The 23773-nt window shown below is 35.7% G+C and overlaps 1 protein-coding gene and 2 pseudogenes across 1 annotated transcript in view; 2 read left to right on the top strand and 1 right to left on the bottom strand.

The window, feature by feature from the left end:
- Positions 1–6169, top strand: part of LOC124094149 (ribonucleoside-diphosphate reductase subunit M2-like) — a 67679-nt pseudogene extending 61510 nt beyond the window's left edge.
- A 3395-nt stretch (positions 6170–9564) lies between these two features.
- Positions 9565–23773, bottom strand: part of Ptpn20 (protein tyrosine phosphatase non-receptor type 20) — a 77528-nt gene continuing 63319 nt past the window's right edge. The window contains exons 9-11 of the mRNA XM_046446773.1: positions 18301–18516; positions 10945–11007; positions 9565–9630 (exon numbers count right to left, since the gene is read on the bottom strand). Of these exons, the coding sequence (XP_046302729.1) occupies positions 9565–9630; positions 10945–11007; positions 18301–18516 (345 nt within the window). The remainder of the gene's footprint in view (positions 9631–10944; positions 11008–18300; positions 18517–23773) is intronic.
- On the top strand, positions 9820–9901 carry LOC124094160 (U4 spliceosomal RNA; annotated as a pseudogene).

Raw genomic sequence — 23773 nt, forward strand, 5'->3', positions numbered from 1 at the left:
GTCACTACATTGTGCTCATAAGCTATTTAATTAACTCATCCTTATTCCTAATCTTATAATTTTGAATCAGTGGCCTAGAGTAATGGCACTTTCTCTCTACAAGTTCTTCTCCTCTAGGGTCCTCTGGTGTTAATATACTAATAGCATTCTGCAACTTCAAGAAAACCATGTGGAATGTATATTTCTCAAACTCCTATGATCATAGAACACTTCTCTTATTGACTATCTCATGGACCTGGGTCTGTAAAATGAGCCTTAGTATTAGCTGTTGAGCATCAGGTGCTCATGTCATAAACCACTATGCTAGGAATGAGATTCCATAACAGTGACATTATATGACAAGGAAGTCGCTATCATTTCTCCATTCATCTAATATTTACAGAGGACCACTATTTTAGCCATCATGCTAGTTAACAGAGAATCAAAGCAGAATAAAGCACAGGTGAACTATTGAAGAGCTCATGGGAGAGTCAAATCAATAATTATGCAATGTCATGTTTGCTGCAGTAGGTGTACAAATGAATCGTGTAAGACTTTAGGGGTAAGTGAAAAAATGAGTGATGCATCCCAAATTTGCACATATTTCATAACTGTATTCACATTTGAACGCAGGGGGCTTATGATTGGAATGTGACATGTTACTACCTGCCCTGCTTAGAAGACACATGTGTCATTGGGTAAGTAAAGTAGTGCCAAGAGATATATCCCTGCATGAACGCCCATGGAGCTGGGTGCAGTGATGCATTCCTGTAATCCCAGTTACTCAGCACTGGGGATGTAGCTCAGTGGTAAAGTGCCCCTGGGTTCAATCCCCAATAAAAAAAAAAAAAGTGAGAACAATAAAAGCACTGTCCTTTGTGACTTTCCAGGAGTAGGAAGTCACAGTATAGCTGTTTACAATGGGTTATAACCTGATCAACCCAGTGTAAGTTAAAAATATCATTGAGTTGAAGATGCATTGGATATACGTAATCTACTGAACATCCTAGCTTAGCGGTATAGTACACCGTAGATGGCTCTTTACCTCTTGATCCTGGGGCTGACTGAGAATTGTGGCTTGATGCTGCTGCAAAGCATCTTAAGAAAAGATCATACAGAATTTTTCTAGTCTCTAGAAATGATCCAGATTCAAAATTCATGATTTATACTGAATATGTATTGTTTTTGCATTATCATGAAAAAAAAGCCCTTACTAAATCATCGTAAGCTCGAGACACAACCTTCTCATGCAGGAGCTTCCCAACCCCCACGATTGTTAGGATCTCCAAACCCATGTCCCAATGTTACCCAGCCATTCTGAAGTTCCCTCTTGTCTTCTCAAGGCAGCTTCTCTCTTGACAGATGGGTCTCTGGAGTTTTCACACTCTGGTTCCTAGGTAGGACACCCCTGGCTGTAGGTGCAGCTCCTGTCCTGGCCTCAACGAAACAAAACCTGTGCTCTTCTTCATTACAGTGATGAGTGGGAGTTTCTTTTCTTCTAGCTAAAAACTATGAAGAAGGCTGGGGGATAGTTCAATGGTAGAGTACTTGCCTAGCATGTGCAAGGAATGGGTTCCATCCCCAGGACCTCTAAAACAAAACAAAAAACATAAAGAACCCCAGCAGTCTCATATTCTTGAACTATCTGTTCATATTTTACTTGTTTTACACCTTAGTATCCTATCTACTCTTCCTTAACATATTTTTCTTGGAAGTATAGATCCAGAAAAAAAAAAAAAAAAAAAAAAACATGAGCAACGCTGCTTAACACTGGGCCTGCCTTTAAAGTCTTTATTCATGGCCTTTAGCTCTGTCAGGAGCGTTGGTATTCTCTTCACCACTTGGAGCAGTCTCCCCAACAGAACTTGACCTGAGATGTTAGCTGGTGGCCACTGTGCTCAAATGTCAGGCCTAGTAGGGTGCTACTTGGTTCTGGAGATGGCCATATCTCTCAGAATGCTTTAATGTTGTGCTTCAGATAGGCAGAATTCCTGGTAAATAAATATTTCAACACTAGTACAGCACATTTTTTATTAGTGCATTATAGTTATACATAAGAGTGGGTTCATTTTGACATGTTCAAAGATGCATGGAATATAATTTGCCCCATTTCAATATCCAGTTCCTTTCAAAAAATTAAGAATGGCTAACACATTTGATTAGAATTTTTTCTGCATTGTTGAGTTTTCCAGAGGGAGCAATTTTGGCAACAATATTCTCTGAGCTCTTCAATTTGCACCCTTTGTACAACAAGGTCAGTTTTGCTAGATAAAAAATTCTTGGATCACAAATTTTTTCTTTGTAAATATATATATTATTCTATTTTTTGTCTTAAAGTATTTAACATCAAAAAATCTGTTAATAATTTATTTTCCTCGTATTCTTTTTGAAGAAATGCCTGAAGTACTTTTTTCTTCAAACTTCAATAACTCTACTAGAGAATAAGTATTAGCCATACTAATTTAACTCTTAGGGACATACTATATCAATATGCAATTTTAAATTACTTCAGGAATATTCTTTGAATTATTAAAAATTGTTCTAGAATTACTATTTGTTCTGAACACTTGCTTTGATTTTCTTTAAAAATTCTATTATATACTTTGCCTATTTTTGATGCTTATACCCTAAACTCCTATAAGTTCCTCCTCCTAAGGTGTTTCATCAGTTATTGAATTTGTTTTCCCTCTATAATTTTCATTTCAAAATTTTTTGTTTTTGTTTCTCATCATCCCATTTTGAATTTTTCTAATTTTGATTGCTGTTCTTTCATGTCTTACAATTGACTTTCCTAATGCATTTAAATGTACTTTGAAATAATAGGTTATACTTTATCTATTTTTTGAGTGTCATCTTTTTGGTGTAACTTCAATGTGCACAGAGATGCTATAAAGTTCCCTAAATTTTAATTTTTTCTTGTGGTAACTTGTATGGGATTTGAGTGTACTTTTCTATTGCTCATTTTTTGTAAACTTGAGGCCAGTTTCAGCAACTTAGCAAGATCCTGGCTTAAAATAAAAAAATAAAAAGAACTGAGGGTGTTGCTCAGTGGTTAAGCACACCTGGGTGCAATCCCTAACCATATATATGTATATGTATAATCTCCTGGACTTTTAATGCATTTATTGTTCATGAAGAATGTAAGCATCAATTGGTCAATTCTTGTTATGTTTAATTTTACGTCTTTTATATATTTTGTACAATATATGTATTTTATATATCCCTGTTGCTCAAACATAGTTTCCTATTGAAGATATAGAGCAGGGTTGGCAAATTTTCTCTTTAGTGAGTCAGGTGGTTAAGTATTTTAGGTTTTCTGGGATATATTATCCCTGACAATGCAATGAACTCAGCCACTGCTATAACAGAACACAAAAACAGCCAGAAACAAATGTCAGCAAATGGGCATTAAACTTTACCAAAAAGGGTGTTTTTCAAGATGGCAGAATAGAGGAAGTTGCTTTCCTGGCTGCTCTGTGGCATGAAACCAAGAAAGCAGATAAGTAGCTTCTCAGCAAAATGGGTGAAAAAAAAAAAAAAAGGGACTTTATTGGGAATTAGTACCAGACATTCAAAGCAGATCCGGGACACAGGAGATTGGATATAATAAAATAAGGAAGAAATCCCTAGTGCCACCATGGTGGCAGGCAGAGAAGTCCCCCATGCAAAATGGAGGGATAAGGGAATTAATGGAACCCATATTTTTGGGAGGCCTGAGGCATGTCTGGGTACTGAGAGATCAGAGATCAAAGACATGGCTCCACTAAACTGAAAGGTGTTTTGCACACTATCCTTGTGTGGGATACTCTCCCCCTGGAGAGTACAAGGGAAGGAACCATTCTGCAGCCTCTGCATGGGGTCCAGCTGCTGGGGGGAGCTGATTCCTGGTAAACCAAAACTTAGCCAGAAATACAGCCCTGGCAAACCCACACCAAACATAGAGTGTGCCTAAGTGACCAGGAGAAAATCAAACACAGAGAGAGGTTTACACAGGGGGATACAGATCTTGGAAACCCACTTGGTTTTCTCCCTCCCCCTCCAATCCAGCCACTTGCATGACCAACTGGGAGAGACAGGCCCTGTTGGGAACTTGAAAGGGCAGGGGCAGGAGTGATTAAGTTCAGAGACTGAACCCAAGAACCACAAAGACCACAAAACATAGGGTCTGCAGGTGTCAGAGGGAACTAAGAATTAGCTCTTCCACTGCACAAGTGGAACCAAGGTGAGATCCTTAGGGTGGAGTCTCCTAAATGTGGACCAGCAACTGCTAAGCCCTGGAGGTGCGCTGATTTAAAATCTTCAGACCAACAGCCATTCAATGAGGAACCTGGAGCATACTGAAGCCTAAATCCTGCCTCCAGGAGCTCCATCTACAGGATTTCCACTCACAGAACATACCAGTGACCCCACCCTGAGGTTGGGGCTGATATCACACTCCAGTCCACCCAACCTACACTGCTGAGGAGGGGAGTCAAGAATATTTTGAACTCCAACAGAAACAATTCTTCAACTTTCATTGAGATCTCTTTTTTTTTCCCCTTTTAATTTTTTTTCTTTTCTCTGTTTAATTGTAACCTAAATGGTTTTTGGACACTTATACATATTCATATTTGTTTCTTTTTTTCTCATTTCTAGCATTTTTCATGAATCAGTATTTTGAGGACTAGAATGTTTATTAGTATATATCAGTTTTGTTTTGTATTCTTTTTTCGTTTTTACTATACATATTTTTTATTTCACTTGATTCCTAGATTCTCTCTTTTCTTTTGCTAACAGCCAATCTTTATTGTTCTTTCTTTCACTCTTCCTTTAACTTTTTACTTCTATTTTCTCTCCTCCTGCCTCATAATCATACATCACTTCTGTTCTTTCCCTGTTCACTATTCAAAATTGTAAACCCTTTTGCAAATGTGCAGTTTTTATGATGCGCAATAACTGATCTCATCATTTCTGTTTATTGTGACAATTAACATTACAGATATCGAGTGCTGCAGGTCCCACTTAGCCACTTTGTCCACTGTCACCTCCATGTCTGCAACTGCCACCACTCGCCAACATCTCAGACCAGCAGTAGCTGCAGCTCTTACCACTGAAGGGGCTCAGCCTGACAGACAAGAAGAATACCCCCCCAGCCTTCAGTGGGACCTGAATCCTAATCAGTAAGACTTCAAGGAGTATCTTCTAGGAGCCCATGGAGCTGAAAACTAAAGTACTGCACCCAGCATGGAGGATGAACCACTATACTGAGAGAGAACCCTCACTGCTTTGTCTTCTTTCCTATCAGATACCATGATATTTGGCAGATTTCTAAGAAGGCTGAAGGTTCCTTTTTGACAGAAGAGGTGGTAGCTATTTCCAAGGACATTCTATACTAGGAAGCCCTGAAATCTGAGGTATGATATTTTATGTCTCATAATTATGAATTTCTTTGCAGCAAGTGATGGCATAGTATATGAAAATTTGGTGGAGTGATTAAGCCAGGAAGTTCAAATTACAGAAGTTCACTGTTTCTATGACTTCCAAATTGCCATGGAAAACTACATTGTGAAATGTATAGTCTCCTTATTGACACTTAAAGATTTCAAAGAAAGGGAATTTCTCTTCAATGCCATTGAAACAATACCTTATGTAAAGAAGAAAGTAAATTAGGTCTTGCATTGGATTGGGGACAAAGAAGCTACCTACAGAGAATGTGTTGTAGCCTTTGCCGCTGTGGAAGGAAACTTCTTCTATGTTTCTTTTGAATCAATATTCTAGTTCAAGAAACGGGGATTGATGCCTGGCCTAAGTTTCCAGTGAACTTATTAGCAGAGATGAGGGTTTACTTTGTGACTCTGCCTGCCTGATGTTCAAACACCTGCTACACAAACCATTGGAGCAGAGAGTAAAAGAAATATTTATCAATGCTGTCAGCTTAGAACAGGAGTTCCTCATGGAGGCTTTGCCTGTGAAGTTCACTGGGATGAACTGCACTTTGATGAAGCAGTATATTGAATTCGTGGCAGACAGGCTTATGATGAAGCTGGGCTTTAGCAAGGTTTTCAGAGTAGAAAATCCATCTGACTTTATGGAGAATATTTCACAGAAGACAAGATTAACTTCTTTGAGAAGAAAAGTAGGTGAGTATCAGAGGATCGGAGAGATGTCAAATCCAACAGGGAATTCTTTTACCTTGGATGCTGATTTCTAAATGAACAGAAGATGGGATCTTATTTTGCTGATTTTTTCCGCCCTTATTACCCCCACAAAAAAATCGGCTAAAATGAATTCAACACTTTACCGTCATGTATATCTAAAAAAAGAATTTTAAATTTCTAAAAAATACTTTAAAAAAAAGGCAGCAGCTCAGATATGGCTAAGAAGTCATAGTGTGCTAACTACAGAGTGACTAACAGATGTACAGAAAGATTAATTTTAAATAGTTATCATGTATCTTGACTTCTTATGAATTTTCCAATTTTTGCAGTAGTCTGTTATTATTATGTTAACAAATAAACAAATGATCATTTTGGTCTATTTTTTCAATATTTATCCCAATCATTCCTCTTTTGTACCATTACTGCATTGGTAAAATAACTTTGGAGCAATCCTCAGCTATAGTGCTAACAGGAGCTACTGTTTTGTTAAACGGAAGGCTGTATTTTTGTACCCTCAAATCTGATGTTGTGGTTGGTTTCTAAAACATGTGCTTCATCGTGTTTTATTTTTTAGTACAGGGGGAACTGAGCCATATCTCCAGTTGTTTTTTCATGTTTTATTTTGAGATAGGGTCTCACTAAGTTGCTTAGGTCCCATCTAAACTACTGAGGCTGACCTCCTACCCCAGCCTTCTGAGTTACAGCCAAGCACCACTGTGCCTGACTTATATTAGATATCTTTTAAGATACTTTGTAATTCATGATGAGGTAATTACTACTACTTTTTCTAAAATGTTTTTATTAGCCCATTATAGTTATAGTATATATGCATTTCAGTATTTATAGAAGCACCATTTACTAGTACATTTGGATTATAGCTATAGACCAATGAGGGCTACATTAAGCAAACCTCCATTGAATTCCACTGCCCTGTTTTCTTAATGGATACTTTCCAAATCTTCTGGTTCAATTACTCAAACCTTGAAACAACTTAAAAGAAAGTTAATTCTTATTAAGGACTGGAAAAATTAAGTAGGAAACAGAACTTTCTTGTTTTAGAGTTTTTCAAGGTATTTTCTTTTCAGATTTTTCAATAGAAATAAATCACTGAAATGACTTTTGAGTAATAAATGTAAACTTTACTGAAAGTTCAATAATATTCTATGAAGATTCAGAAGTAAACGGACCAAAGAAAAATAAATGATTTAAACTGATATGAGAGTAAATTCTATAATGTTCAGTTCTGAAAAGCTTTGATTGAACACCTAAGCATCATTAAAAATATGTATTTCAAGTTGAAAGCTAATAAATGTATAATATGCTTATACTTAAATATTTTAAAACCTCCTTTAAATTGGCTTTCATATACTCACAGAGGTGTCAATGAAAGTTTCATATTCATCTCCTAGGCAGAAAATGATTCATTATTAGTATAAAACTTAGTATTTCAATTCATCAAAATTTTTTAATTTGAATTCACCTTCCAAGAAGGAAATGAAAACAAATGTAATCAGTATTTCCATATTTAATTATTAAATTTCCCTGCAAAACTAAAAATAGTCCAGCTGTAAAACTATGAGGCACATATTAAAGAAGGGACATGTTTAAAATCAAGATGAGAAGATTTTTCTTTACAAAAACATTTGAAGGCTGAGATAAATAAAATAAAAATACTTCAGGCAATACATAGTAAACATTTTCATTTAAATAACAGCATAGAGTCCTTCTCAGAAACTGTTATACATTATACCTATTATTTTACAGTTAACAATGAAAATGAAATTATAGATATAATTATTACATATTCAAATATTTTTAAAATGAAATTAATGATGAGCATAGACTTATTTATATAAACAATGTAGATGGCTAGAATCATCAATTTGATTTAATATCAAATACATTTCTATAGAATTATTTTTAAAATAAGAATTATAAATTTTAATTCAGCCAATTTGTTTTCTTTTTTTTAAGAGAGAGAGAGAGAGAGAGAGAATTTTTTTAATGTTTATTTTTTAGTTTTTAGCGGACACAACATCTTTATTTGTATGTGGTGCTGAGGATCGAACCCAGCACCGTGCGCATGCCAGGCGAACACGCTACCACTTGAGCCACATCTCCAGCCCCCAGCCAATTTGTTTTCATTCAGCCAAAACAATAAGCCTCTTAGAAATTTAGTACTTAAAGATTAATATTAGAAATTTTTCAATATAATGATAGAATATTTTGATCTCGACTGAATTATACTATACAAAGACAATTATCAGTTGTTCTGTGGCTTATAATGTGGTCACCAAAATTTCTTGACCAAAAAAAATATCATTATAATTGTATAAAGCAAAGTCCTATAATAAAGTGAATGAAATAATGACCAGAATATTTTTGAAACTAGAGTGTGGATATTTTCTGTCCATAAATTTGGTTTATGAACACAAATAAATTTGGTTTTCCAAAATTAATTCCAAGATCCAATATCTAAATATTTTAGCAGAGTAGGGCAACAATGGAAAGAAATGACTTAATGGGCCTCTGGAATGAAAAAAAAAAAACTATTGTAAATCTTAGTTTGAAAAATACATCTTATATAAAAGATATAATGAATGCCTCAGAATTACATAATGATGCTTATATCAAAGTTTGTTGGTCAAGTAAATGGTAAGAACTAAGTAAAATGTAAGATTTGCTTTTTAACAAAGCAACCTGAGTAATATGTTAAGTGTTAGAGGGGGATTGGAAAGAAATTGGGCTGGGCAAACATTTCCTCTTGGGCTTTCTATATAATAATCTATTTTACATTTGAACTGTTCATCACACATCCATGTAATAGAGAAGAGGGACTCTGCCTACCTATGAGGTGCTTCCCAGAGCAAGAAGGCCTTGTCTTGCTTCTCTAGAAAAACAGTGCCTTCTCAAATCCTAGAGCCTAACAGAAGTATAGGAAATGGAAGTAATTGATGTCAAAGTTAATCCATCCTCATTGGACTCCTTTTAAATTGAGTCATTCAAAGACCAGCTGGAAGTACAGACTCTAGCTAAAGAATATGGATACACATTTGTCTTGAAATTGGGGAGCAAAATTAATCAAATTATATTTTATATATGTTTGAATAGTATACAATAAAACCCATCAATCCATAATTAATATGGGCTAATTATCATTTACTGGGCATTGTAATCCCTTCAACCAAATAGCCAAGCTGTAGTTGTTTTTATGTAACTTTTGTTTCACTGAAAAACATGGAAGAATGTCCTGATAATGTCCAGTAAGGTCGATGAGTAAACACTGTTAACCCCACAACAAATGATGCTGCCTTCAGGGAGATCTGGGAAATGAAAAAAAATCGACTGATATACCAGAAATGCATACTGTATGTTTAACAACTCTCTTCACTGCAGCTCGAACTCCAAGACACTTGGTAATTTCAAGTGAGAGGAACAGAAGTCTTTCTCAATTCAAACTCAGAAGTTTCCGAAGAACTTCAAGCACAATTACATGGCAAAATTGATACTGCTCCTATATACATACATATATATGAAAAACAACACAATAATAAGTAATTAACACTAATAGCCACTTTTGGAGAACACATTTGTAATTTTTCAACCACATAGGATAACTCCCCGAAAGAGCAAACACTTAACTACAAATAAGTAACTTAAGAACATCTTTATCCAAGTATATATTTTAAACTATGAAGAAGATAGCTTTTCATAGTGGTAGTGTCATAATCAATGAGGTTTATCTGAGATGTAATTATTGCTAATTGAAAAAAAATTAACAAAACATGAGGAAGATAGTTAAATGATCATAATACAGTTCTCAGTCTAGACGTAGTTTGTTGAAGTCTTAACTAAACTAAGGGGAAACTATCTCATTTTCCTTATATCTGAAGTTCTTATAAACTGAAGTCTGATGCCTAAAAACGTGGCTTTTCCATAATGCCATGCTGTTTAAGTGACTTATCTAAAATTATTTGTTAATAAACTTATGGATAGCAATTTGAGATATCTTCCAGCACCCACAAATACTTTCTGAGAATGGAGTGGTATCAGAAGAAGTATTAAAAAAAATAAAGGTACACAATTCTTTGTTTTATACCTTGTCATTTTTGCATCTTTACAAGAAAAAATTTAATTGTCTTTTTAAATATTTTTTATTTTGTAGCATAGGTAGTAAATTGGAAGTTGTACAGAAAGGTCCTTCTCCCAACTTCCCCCCAATGATAATACCCTGCATAATTTTAGTACAATATCAAAACCAGGAAATTGCTACTGAGATAATCCACAGAGCTAATCCTATATAAAATTCTAAACAGCCTCTTATATTAATCTTTATATATATAAAATCTAAATTCCATATATATAAAAATTTGTGGGTAATTATTTTCATTTTAAATACTCTCTTCTCCTAGTGAATAACTAATCTATGACATAAAACTTCCTCTTTTTATGACATGCCAATAACAATATTTACTGGCAAGTAGGTATCTCAAATTGCTATCCAGAAATCAAATAACTTTTGATACTAGTCTTAAATGGCATGGCATTATGGAAAAGGCATGTGTTTAGGCATCAGACTTCAGTTACAATGTTGGCAGCTCCTTCCCTTGCTATCTGAGTGACCCAGCGGAGAAGACTTCATTGCTTCATTGCCTTAAGTTCTTCATAAGAGTATCATAGCAAAATGATATTTACTAATGTCTACCTCAAATAGTAAGGATTCAGTTATACCAGGTGTATAAAAGAGCTTTATAAATTACCAAGTGCTATACAATGTTAATCTTTGTGTTCACTATTCTTATTAGAATTTATATGGTGAAAAACTTACCTTTGTTTGAATCATGCCAGAACGTTGTTCTCTCATTTGGGTCACTATATTCTCAAAGCTGAACTGTAATAAGATGACAGTATTTTGTATTATTCATGTAGGAGGAAAAGCACAACCCCAGGGATTGTCAAATGAGTACTACATACCTCTTTTTAGCAAAAGAGATGTCGACATATAACCAGAAATTTCTCATTTCCAGTCACTAGAAAATGTGCCTTTTTAAACTTACTCCAATAAATAAGGAAGACTTATTGTAATAGGTTTTCAGGAAAATGCAGGAAGCAATCATTTATTATAAAAAATGTTCTCCAATAAACAAACAAATGATCTTCAAAAGAAATAACAACATATTTGCCCTTGCATACACCTTTGTGTTATCCAAAGGGAGAACTGAAAGCAGCAATGTAAGTCTGGGAAAACAGAAGATTTTCTCTACCTTCAAGAGTGGCATAACTGTTTCTCCTATAAGCAGCCCTGTCAACTCAAATGGAAACTTGAACAAAAGTTGGTTCAACACCAGATTCTGCACCTTTATGCAGAGACTGGTACAACCTGGGGTGTTTACTGAGTGGGTGCAGGTTGCAAGAATTGGGTGCTAGTCCACAGGGACAGCAGATACTTTCTGGGAGGTATTTAGAAACTTATAGCAATCTAATCTTGGAGCAGCATTAGGAGTATGACCAGCTGAACAAGTCGCAGACCACCTTAGGAGTTGCTGATCTTGCCTGAAGAGTCCTATGTGATAAAAGCTCATTATAGTCATGTATTGCAAGGCCATGTCAACGTGAAATATTTTAATCCAAAAGAATATAAAGGTTTTTTGGTTTTTTTTTTAGTGCAGGGGATGTGGCTTAGTGGCAGAACTGAGCACTTGCCAAGCATGTATAAGGCCCTGGTTCAATCCCCAACATTGAAAAAAATATTAAAAATAAGCATTCTTTTATATTTATAACATGTCATTCTTATCATCTTCATAATAAAAATAATAATTAAGGCTTTCTAAATATTTTTTATTTTTGTAACAAAGGTAAACAGGAAGTTGTACAGGAAGGTCCTTCTTTCTTACAACTTCCCTCAATGATACTACTATCCAGCATAATTATAGTGCAATATAAAAAACAGGAAGCTGTCACTGGGTCAATTCACAGAGCTTATTCAGATTTCACTAGTTTTATACAGTCATGTATGTGTATTTATGTGGATTTCTATACAATTTTATTACATATGATGATTCATGTAACCACAACCACTATCATAATACAGAGCTGATCCTTTATACCACAAGATTTCCTTGTGCTATTCCTTCACAGCCAGCGACCCAATCATAAACCCCTGACAACCAGTGATCTCTTCTTCATCTTTATAGTAGTGTTATTTCAAGAAAGTTACTGAATTGAATGACAATATCTAACTTTTTGAGGTTGATTTTTTTCTCTCAGGGTAACTGCCTTGAGATGCATCCAAGTTATTCCATTTATTAGTGGTCTCATTCCTGTTTTTATTGCTAAATAGTAATCCATGGTATGGATGTGTACTGGTTTCCAGTATGGAGATGTTATGAATAAATGTGCTAGGAACATCTTTGTACAAATTCTTGTATGAAATTTTCATTTATGGGATAAATGCCCAAGAATCCTACTGATGGATTATATGGTAAGTTTAGTTTCTTTAAGGAAACTACAAAAGTATTTTCTAGAGTAGCTGTACCATTGTAAGTTCCCAATGTATGAGAATAGGTAATATAAGGGTAATCCAGCTTCTCTGAATCTTTGCCAGCATTTCTCCAAATCTGCACCAGTATTTTATGGTGTCACTATTTTTATATTAGCTATTCTGACAGTAGTACACACATCAAGGTTTAATTTGATTCCCAAAAGATAATGAAGCTGACAATCTTTTCATGTACTTGTCATCTGTATACTCTGCTAAAAACTCTGGTCATATCTTTTACCCATCTCTAACTGGTTTGTTTATTGTTGTTGTTTCACTACTGATTTTTGAGGATCCTTTATATATTTTAAATGCAAGACTTTTCTTGGCTTACAAATAGTTCTTCCAATTTTTAACCTGTCTTTTCATATCTTATTAGGGTACATTACAAAACAAATTAGGCCAGGAAAAGATAAATCTATTTGCAGATAGCAAAAATCACATATGTAGAAAATTTCAAAGAAACAAAAAATAAATAAAAATCTTTCAGAATTAATAAGTGAATTCAAAATTCAAAAAGAAAAGTCACAGGATACAAGATCAACATACAAAACCAACTGTATTTCTACATTTCATGTTCATTACAGTAGGAATGTGGAAATTGAAAGAAAAACAATACCATTTACATTTGCTCTAAAGAAAATGAAATAGGATAAATCTAACAAAACATCTACAGGGTCTGAAAATTACAAAATGATGAAAAAATACAAAGACCACCTAAATGAAAGGAAAGATATATCACCACACTCATGGATTAGATGATTTATCATAGCAAATATGTCAATTCTTCCAAATTAATCTATAAATTTAAGGCAATTTCTAACAAAATCACATCAAGTTCTTTTTGTAAACATATCCAGCTAATTCTAAAATTTGTATCAGAAAACACAGACCCTATACTGCTGAAACAACTTTGAAAACAAATAATAAAAGTGGAAGGAATCATTCTATCTGATGTTAAAACTTAGTACATAACTATAGAAATCCAAAGAGTAATATTGGCAGGACATATATACAGATCCAAGGAATATAATATAAAACCATAAATAGAGCCATATAAATATGCCCAACAATTTTTGACAAAAGTATAACAGCAATCAATAGAGGAAGAGCAGCCTTTTCCACAAATAGTGCTGGAACAACAGTATTGCTTTTAAGCCTAGAATTTTTTTTTTTTTTTTTTTTTGGTACTGGGGATTAAACCCACGGGTGCTTTACTACTGAGTTATATCCCTACCCTTTTTATTTTGAGATAGAGTCTCTCACTAAACTGCTTAGGTCCTAAGTTGCTGAGGCTGGCCTCCTTGAATTTGTGATCCTCCTTCCTCAGTCTCCTAAATCTCTGGGACTACAGGTATGCATCACTGCACCCAGGCAAAAATAGAATTTTTTTTAAAAATTTAAAAACTGAACCTTGACCTAAATCTCACACTGTACATAAAAATTAACTCAAATGGACTTAAATCTAAAACATAAAAATACAGAATTTTTCAAAAACAACAGGGAATAATTCTTTAGGATACAAGATAGGTAATGACTTTTTTGACTTAACATCAAAAGTACAACACACAAAGAAAATTTTTAGGTCTCATTGAAATGAAAAATTTATTTCTTTGAAAGCTTTAAATTGTGACTTCATATTATATTTATTAATATTTCTAAATTATTGAAATAAATCTGTATTATCAGTCTTTAACCTTAATTTACTGATGATGAAATAAACATGGATTTTGGTCAAGAAAAGACACAACTTTCTCAATGAGGCCATAATGGTCAAAATAAATGGCAATAGAGGTGACTGAAAAGAAATTAACACCAAAAGAGTTTTCATACTAATTTTATCTTGAATTATGACTCCTCATGAATTGAATTATGTAGAATTAATTGTGAAGTGCTAAGACCATATGTGTTTATTTGCAAAGATATACTGACTATAACGATACTATTTCACAAAATAATCATTAATTTACTTGTACTTTTTATTCGTTTTTATTATTTATTTATTTAGGTACTGGTGATTGAGCAGACCAGGGTGCTATACCACTGAGTGACATCCCTAGTCCTATTTTTTTTTTTTTGAGACAGGGTCACACTCAATTACTAAGGGTCTCAGTAAGTTGCTGAGGCTGGCCTTGAATTTGCAATCCTCTTGCCTCAGCCTCCTGAGTAGCTGGTATTATAAGTGTGTGTCACCACATCCAGCCTTACTTGTCATTTATAATAATAACTAAAAACGAATCCAAAGACAAAGAATTATTTTATAGAATATTAGATAAAAAGCTAACAGAAGCTGATGGTGAATGTTTCATACATATTAATGTTCTAGAGACTCTATATAAAGGAATAATTTGAATTGCTAAGATTAATATACACACACACATTTGTCAAAACAATGGTGAGAGACTATTTGAAAGATGTTTTCTTGGAAAGCCTGGCAAAAAGATATCATTTTCTTATTATATCACAGAGTTAGATAAATTTGGGGACTGGCTAATGATAGGGAGTGGTATCAACTTATGGAACAAAAATAAGTAGAAAAGTATTTACTATTGAAATTTTCTGAAGTCACTGATATGGATAACATAGTGATTCTTTCAGTATATGTGTGACATGAACATATACTGATTTTTTCTCAGCTTGATTACAGATAAACTCTACTAGCTTAAAACTGTATAAAAATTCAAAGCACTATATTTTCAACAAATTTGAGTGACTTGAAGATCGCTTTTTGTGTAGTATGATATTATGATAGGAAAGATGAAATAACCAAAAAAATGTAGTTGGTTGAGGTAGTTACACAGATGAAGAAATTTGTGCCAGAAGAAAAATCAATAGGCTGCTTCAAAAAGATTCTTGCTAACAAAAAAACAAAAGCAAAAACCAACACCTGCCAGATGAACTAAAGTGTGCTTAGTGCCATACTACAAATTTTTATTATATATATTATATATAGGGCAATGTGTTAAATTTGGGATTATTCTCCTTATTACATGATCATTCTCTATGTTAGCTGAAAATTAACAATTATTATTGCATGCCGAAGATGGTTAAATAAGGGAAAAGTTCTGCTGAGAATATCTGAAATCCCGCAAGTCAAGAACTAGTTTGTGCTACGTGCAATGGCACACACCTGTAATCCCAGCATCTCAGGAGGCTGAGGCAGGAAGATTCTAAGTTCAAAGCCAGTTACATCAATTTAGTAAGGTTGTAGCAACTTAGCAAGACCCTTTCTCAAAAAATAAAACAATGGGCTGGGGATATTGCTCAATGATTAAGCACCCTGGGTTCAATCTCTGGTACAAAAAAAAAAAAAAGAGAGAGAGAGAGAGAATAGATTAATAACTTTGATTAAATTCATGCTTTCATGGGACTGGATTAGTTACCACTGGACAGGCCACCCCTCATGTTTATTCTCTTCTGTACACACTTGCTTCTCTTACTATTTCCACCATGAGTTAAAGCAATACAAGACCCTTGCAAGATGCACTGTCTGATCTGGAACGTTTCTGGTTCCAGAAGTATGATACAAAATGAACTTTTATATAATAAGCCTTTGTTTTACAAAATACCCTGTGTCTAAGGTATTCTATTATATCAACAGAACATTAGATTAATACATATCTAACACACTAATCACAATCTTGGATGTCACATCAATATCTTAAACTGCTTTGAAAGTTTCTAAACGCTTACTCCTAATTTTTACATACTAAACTTGCTGCAGATAACAAACATGCTCTGATGAATAAAATTTCTGAGGAGAGTAGAGGAGGGTATCAGTAAGAACATTTATGTTAAGTAACAGCTCCATGATCTATGGAAAGTCAATAAAGAAACAATAAATGGATTTCCTATTTTTGAACCATTATATATTTCATCAGATCAGAGAATCTTTAATTGTAAGATGCACCATTATTTTATATATCACTAAGAAAAATACTAACAAGTAAATGACATGAGATTAATTATAAGATACATTTTAAGTTTTAAAGTTTAAAGAAGCTATAATGTGGAGTGGAAGCAATGATCCCTACTTAGACTTGATGATGAAAGATAATATTTATAGCTTTTCCAGTTGCCACAAGGGACACAAAATAAGGGTAAATACAAAATTAAGAAATTACAATGGATAATATATAAATAAGAAACATGCTAAAGTATTTTCTACTAAAAGTATAAAATATTAATTATAGAAATAAGATAACAGACTCTGCTAATATTAGCATTTTTAGGACATTTTCATTTTTTGACCGCCTCGTAATATATTATTTTCTTTTCTTTTAGTACTAGGGATTGAACCCAAACACACTTTACACTGAGCCCTTTTTTATTTCGAGACAGAGACTTGATAAATTGCTCAGGCTGGCCTCAAACTTGTGATCCTCCCAAGTAGCTAGAATTACAGGTATGTACCATATGCCTGGGTCTATGTCCTTTTTGGTAATGATACTCTGAGTTTGCTTTGGGAAACTATATTTCTTTCATTCTCAACCATATGAACTGAGGTAGATGGACCACTACATCTCTCTGTTATTACTTCATAAAAGAAGCTAATTTTCAGTCAGAAAAGGGACATACTAGGAGATTTTGGCCTGAACTTCTGAAAAACAGATGTTCCTCCATCCTCCAAGGAATAATTGGAATTAGATTTTTACTCCTTATTTGATATTATCTGAGAATGAGTGCTGGAACCACAACAGCCATTTTTCTGCTACCAAGGAGACCTTTCACTGTTAGAGTATGACTTTGCAAAGTCTGAGAGGGCAGGGATTTGACGCTGGTTCTGACAAAAACGTAACTTTACAGAATATGCTTGCCAGGGCAGATGTTTAGAAACCTTTTTCCTTATGGCTGAGGTATGCACTTTCACATTTCTTGTGATCATTCTATCAGCCACTTTCCCCCTAGTGTTTGCTCAGTAAATAGGTAATGAGAAACAGATGTCTACCTCTCCTCACTCCTCCAGCATAGGAATACAGTTCAGTAAGTAAGCCCTTTTAGCCTCAGATCTCAAGTCACATTCCCAATCAGTTAAGGCAATAACAGTTTAATCACCATATATTAGATCCTGGTATCTATCTCTTACTAGTTACAAATTTAGGAGAAAATTAAAGGATTGTTAATGCTTGACTAAAACCCAACAATATTATTGCCCTTATTTTATATAAGTGTACTGAGTTTGAGAGAGAATGAGCAAGTTACACAAAGTCACCAAAATCTGATGTGGTAAAATTGACAGTCAAACCTAGGGACCTCTCATTAGCTCCGAAGTCTATATTTTTTTCAGTGTGTTCAAATGTACTAAAAACAGGCATAGTTCATTTACAAGATACTAGATACTAAAAAACCATGGTGGATTACAGAGGAAAGAAAAAAGAAGATAAACTCATATTAACTGTGTATCTACTATATTTTCAGACACTATTCCTAAGTGATTGATTTATATTATTTCTTAGATCCTCACAATCACACACCTCCGCCCGGAACCTGCAGTAAGTTAGGTGAGAAGCAGGTATCCAAATCTCATGTACTTTCAATTTGTAAGTTGCTCCTGAAGGCCAAATATTAGTCTTCCAATATTATCAGGCTGTTAAAAGTAGTGTTACATAAACAGCATTGTTTTATCTGTTTGATTCACATACTTACTGAAAAGTTCTTTTCAATAGCACAGAACACAGCATCCACACATATGAATACCCCTGTTCGGCCTACACCAGCACTGCAATGAACCACTATAGGTCCTGTAAGGTGGCTCTTCCTTACATAACGAACATATTTTATGAAATCATCTGCTGAAGTAGGAGTGCCATGGTCTGGCCAGTTAGTGAACTGCAAGTGTTTTACAGAGTGGCTAGTTCCTGTCTGTCAGAGAGAGAGAGAGAGAGAGAGAGAGAGAGAGAGATTTATTGATTTCTTATACAAGAGATTTAATTTCAATTTCTAATATACCAATAATAATACAATCATTATAATAGTGGACATACCATATTATACTAATATTATATAGAACTTTCAAAGAGAACTCAAACCTAATCTTGATTTATAAAAATTCTGAAAGTTGCCAGGTTTGAATTTTTTCTCAATTTTACAAAGGAGAACACAATAAAACAATGAAAATAAGAATATTAACAGTCAACACAAATTGAGCTTACCAAGGGCTTCCCAAGAAATAATCCATTTAATCTTCACAACATTCCTGTGAGTCAGCCCTACTTTATCCTTTGTTTTTACAGATTAGGATTAGGGGGATTTGGAGGTGTATACTAGGTCACAAGACCCATATGTTTAAATTGGGACTTTAACATAGGCCTCCTGAACCCTAATTCACTATTTTTATTCTGCATGAGGTTGCAGAAAAATCAAGATTTCAAAATATTTAGGGTAAAAGATATGCCAATACATTAGGAATATAACCATAAAAGGCAATCTAGTTTAGCTTTTATATTACTAAATATAAAAACTGACAGGGGCCTAACCAAACTCCTCTAGTGATATTGTCAGGTTGTTTATGAACATGAGAGCAGACTGTAGTCCCAACTATTGTTCTTAGCACCCTTGAAGTATACTCATGAAATTCTTCTCAAGATTGACACTTGGAGTTTACCATATTCAATCCAAAGGAATCATCACTCTTTCCCCAGTGTGGGAACACTGTCTTACCTCACCAGGGTCCCTCTTGGAAAATTCAGAATGGGTTTCTCTCCCCTCCCCCCGCCTTTTTTTTTTTTTTTGGTAGTTGTAGATGAACAGCATGCCTTCATTTTATTTGTTTATTTTTATGTGATGCTGAGGATTAAACCCAGTGCCTCACACATGTAAGGCAAGTGCTCTGCCACTGAGCCCCAGCCCCAGCCCATTTTCCTCCTCTTTGGTTTACCCTAATATGTTCAGACCCCTCTTCTAATTTGGGATGGTTAATTTTCATGTCTACTTGGCTGAGTCACAGTACCTGGATATTTGGTCAAACATTATTCTAGATATTTCTGTGAAGATATTTTTGTATTATAGTATATTATAATTTAAATCAGTGGACTTTGAGTAAAGCAGATTACTCTCTAGAACATGGGTAGGCTTCACTCAGTCAGCTGAAGACATTAAGAGAACAAAGACTAAATTCCCATGAACAAGAGGAATTCTACCAGCAGACTGCTTTTGGACTCAAACTGGAATTCTTTCCTGGGTCTCCAGTCTACTGTCCCATTATGTAGATGTGTCAATCCTCCACAATCATGCAAGCCAATTACTTAAAAGTAATATTTTTTCCCTCTTCTTTCTCTTTCCATAAACATATAAATCCTGTTGGTTATCTTTCTCTAGATAAACCTAACTATAATAAGAATGCTGTGTTATATGTTCTATATTAACGTATTTAATATAGTTTTATACCTGAAATCATAAATCTAGAAAACCTCCAAGTCACTTTGGCTATTAATATGTTCTGTATTACATAACACTTGACAGTGGCAGAAATAACTTGAGATCTGGAAATGACAGTGAGAGGAGATGATATTTAAAACAACTTTTAACTTAATACTGAATAGAAAACTCATTTGAATCATTGGTGTATGAAACTGAACGATGTAAACAATACTTCAAAATCTTGTGAAGGCACCAAATTGAGAGTTGCTATTATCAGATCTTTCCTGTACCACTGACTATTGAGAACTTGCACAAAGGTGGACCTCACTAATTTCCTGATCCAATGCCATGTAGATGGAACTCCTGATGCAGACTGTCCGACCATGGGCCTCAACTTAAAGGCCACCAGCATTGGCCCCCTTGCCAGGGCTTCATAGGATATCCTTAGCATTTAAATCCTTGCAATGGACTATTACTCTGTGCCTCCCACTTGATATTCTCTCTCTCTCTCTCTCTCTCTCTCTCTCTCTCTCTCTCTCTCTCTCTCTTTGAGGTACTAGTTTATTTTTTTATTGATTTTTTGAAAAAAATAAATGACAGCAGAATGCATTACAATTCTTATTAAACATATACAGCACAATCTTTCATATCTCTGGTTGTATATAAAGTATGTTGACATCAATTTGTGTCTTCATGCATGTACTTTGGGTAATGATGTCTATCACATTCCACCATCCTTGCTAACCTCCTGCCCCCTCTTTTTCCTTCCCATCCCTCTGCCCTATCTAAAGTTTGTCTATTCCTCCCATGCTTCCCCTCCCTACTCCACTATGAATCAGCCTCCTTATATCAGAGAAAACACTTGACATTTGTTTTTGGGGGATTAGCTAACTTCACTGAGCATTATCATCTCCAATGCCATCCATTTACCTGCAAATGCCATGATTTTATTCTCTTTTATTGCTGAGTAAAATTCGAAAAAATATATCAAAAAGATCTTGTACCATGATCAAGTGGGATTCATCCCAGGGATGCAAGGTTGGTTCAACATTCAGAAATTAATAAATGTAATTCATGACATCAATAGACTCAAATATAAGAATCATATGATCATCTCAATAGATGCAGAAAATGCATTTGACAAAATACAGCACCTTTACATGTTAAAAACTAGAGAACAAAGACTAAATTCAGGGATAACAGGAACATATCTCAACATCTTAAAGGCTATCTACGCTAAGCCTCAGGACAACATCATTCTACATTGAGAAAAATTAAAGGCATTCTGTCGCGACCCCTTGCCCGCAAGGAATACGCAACTTGAGAATCTTCTTTCAACAGTTTATTCAGGTCCCTGGATATTTCTTCTTCTTCCTCTCGGGTGCCCCTCCCAGCCTTAATAAAGCATCCCAAGCCCCAATGCAAAGCTGCCGCGTGGAACTTTCTCACAGGGTGGTGAAAAATCATGTGCCAACTTTCCCAGATAAGAAATTGTTTGTCACAGACCACAGCGGAGCCAGCGCCATCTTGTAATGGCGACCATAATCTGCAGAAACGGCAGAAGCGGCTCACCACAGTTCCCCCTTTTCTGTTTTATTAAAACAATACAGGCGAGAGTAGAGGTCCTATCCCACTGTGCAGAAGTGGCTGCATAGTATGGCTCAGTCCCAAGGAGGGCCCTTCCCCAGATCTGAGGCCATATCAGCCGACGCCTTTTTTCGTGGGGCGGGGCGTGAACGCGTCTAACCCGCATGCAATAGGACATGCTCTCCTTGAGGTCCTCTTCAAGGATCACTCAAGTGCAGTGCCTTGCCTCGCATCCTGTATCGTGACGATGGTGGACGAAGGGGGATAGCTGAGGCTGAACTGTGGCTGTTTATAATGACAAACAAGTTGACAGCACCCTGAAAGAAAGGCACGGACTTCAAGGCGATAGAAAAGCACTAGTGTGGAAACCCATCTGCGTGCAATGGCAGTAAGACCGGCAGAGTGCAAGGGCTTTCCAACACTAAGAGAATAACAAGGAAAGTCATGTCGATCCCAGTGCAATGTTATAATAACTTGGGGTGTAACGACCATGACAAAGGTTTACTGCTTAAGATGCGCAAGCCAGACTTGAGGCGAGTTGCCATTTTCTAAAGCTGCAAGAGCTTGTATGATCATAGCCTTTTCTTGTGCATGGCGAGTTTTAAGGCGACAGAGAAGCCACAAACAAAGTACAACACCGAAGCAACACATTGCACCAAAAATGCCTACTCCCACCCACTCTTTGAAGAAGGAAAAAGCAGAAGATATCCAATCGGTGAATTGACCCAAAGTCACAGGATCGACACGGGTACTGTTCAAGACAGCTATCTGGGTTAGTTGAGACTGGATCATGTTTTCTGCTTCCATGGACCAGGTTCCGGATGGATACTCCCCGATGATGTGGGAGGCATTTCTGGAATCATAAAATCTGACAGAGGTTATACATAAATGTGCACGTTGATCAACACAACCCAAATGTACTAGGTCAGACAATTCCTCAACTTGAGCTTGAAGCAGATCTATCCTTTGATTAGCAGCCAGAATCCCAGATAAAATGTGTTGATTAATTTTACTTTGAGATTCAAGTATGGTGGATGTTTGTTGAATAAACTGATTAATAGTGGCAGCAGTTTGAACCTGGCTGGCCATGGCTACTCCAGCTGTAACTGCTGCAGCAGCAGACACTGCCACAGCTGTCACTATAGCTGCCCTAATTCCAAAATCTCTATGGGCTCTAAGTAGTTCAACAATAGGAAATGACTCTGGATCTGCAGTAACCGGGATCGGGACAAAAGTTGGAATTTTCATAACCATTGCCGTAGTCCAGGAGCCATTCCAACACTCAGACAAATAACAGGTAATATTAGAACAATTAAGCATCCCCTGTAATGTAACATTAGCCAAAAGAAACAGGAACGGAGATTGGAGACAGACTGCTGCGGAGGGTAATGTAGCATTAGATAATTGTGAATTATTTGCAGAAATTTTAAGCCTCCTACCTCGCTCCGAGTCTTGGGTACTTCCAGAAACATTAAACAGCCAACTTTGGACTCCTAATATTTCCCTGGGGAAACACAAGTGCGGACTAGACTAGCCCAATCTGAGGGAGTCATGCAAAATCTAGTAAGTCCCTCCACCTGAGTGAGAGTGAAAGCGGCATCTATGCCATAAGTGCGGACAGATTCTGCCAAGGTTTTAATTATCTTAAAGTCTAAAGGCTCATGATATCTTCCCCTGTTATTGTCCTGAAATACAGGGTATGCAAGTCCCATATCTGTATTAACTGTCCTCCAAACTTGTGCATGAAAAGATCTCCCGGAACCTTGGCTCCCCCCACATACGGAGGTGGGGCAATCGGCACCATATCTTCTTCTAGATATTCTACCTCCTCCTCCTCAGAGTTTTGTTGACCAATGTTAACTCCCTTCCCCTTCTTACAGTAGGCCTGCGTGCCCTGTGTCTCCTTTTTCTTCTTTTTCATTTTTATCTTATGTAGTTGTTGTAACAATATATCAAGGTCCTCAGAACTCTCTGAGTCGCTTGTGTTCTCAGGCGTTTTTAATTCGGTCAAGTCTGGGTAGAGCCTTCTCCTATTTTTATCTTCAGGCTCTTTTGCCTTCTCACTACTGTTACTTTTAATACTCTCTGCCACTCCACTACATGATCCTTCAGATTTTTCCTCATGCAGTTGCTCAAGAATAGCTTGACCCTCACTCACAGCTTCCTGGCATTT

The sequence above is a fragment of the Marmota monax genome, unplaced genomic scaffold (assembly GCF_021218885.2).
Source record: "Marmota monax isolate L192 unplaced genomic scaffold, Marmota_monax_Labrador192_F-V1.1 WCK01_AAM20220418_F8-fsc00207, whole genome shotgun sequence".
In the NCBI taxonomy this organism is placed as follows: domain Eukaryota; kingdom Metazoa; phylum Chordata; class Mammalia; order Rodentia; family Sciuridae; genus Marmota; species Marmota monax.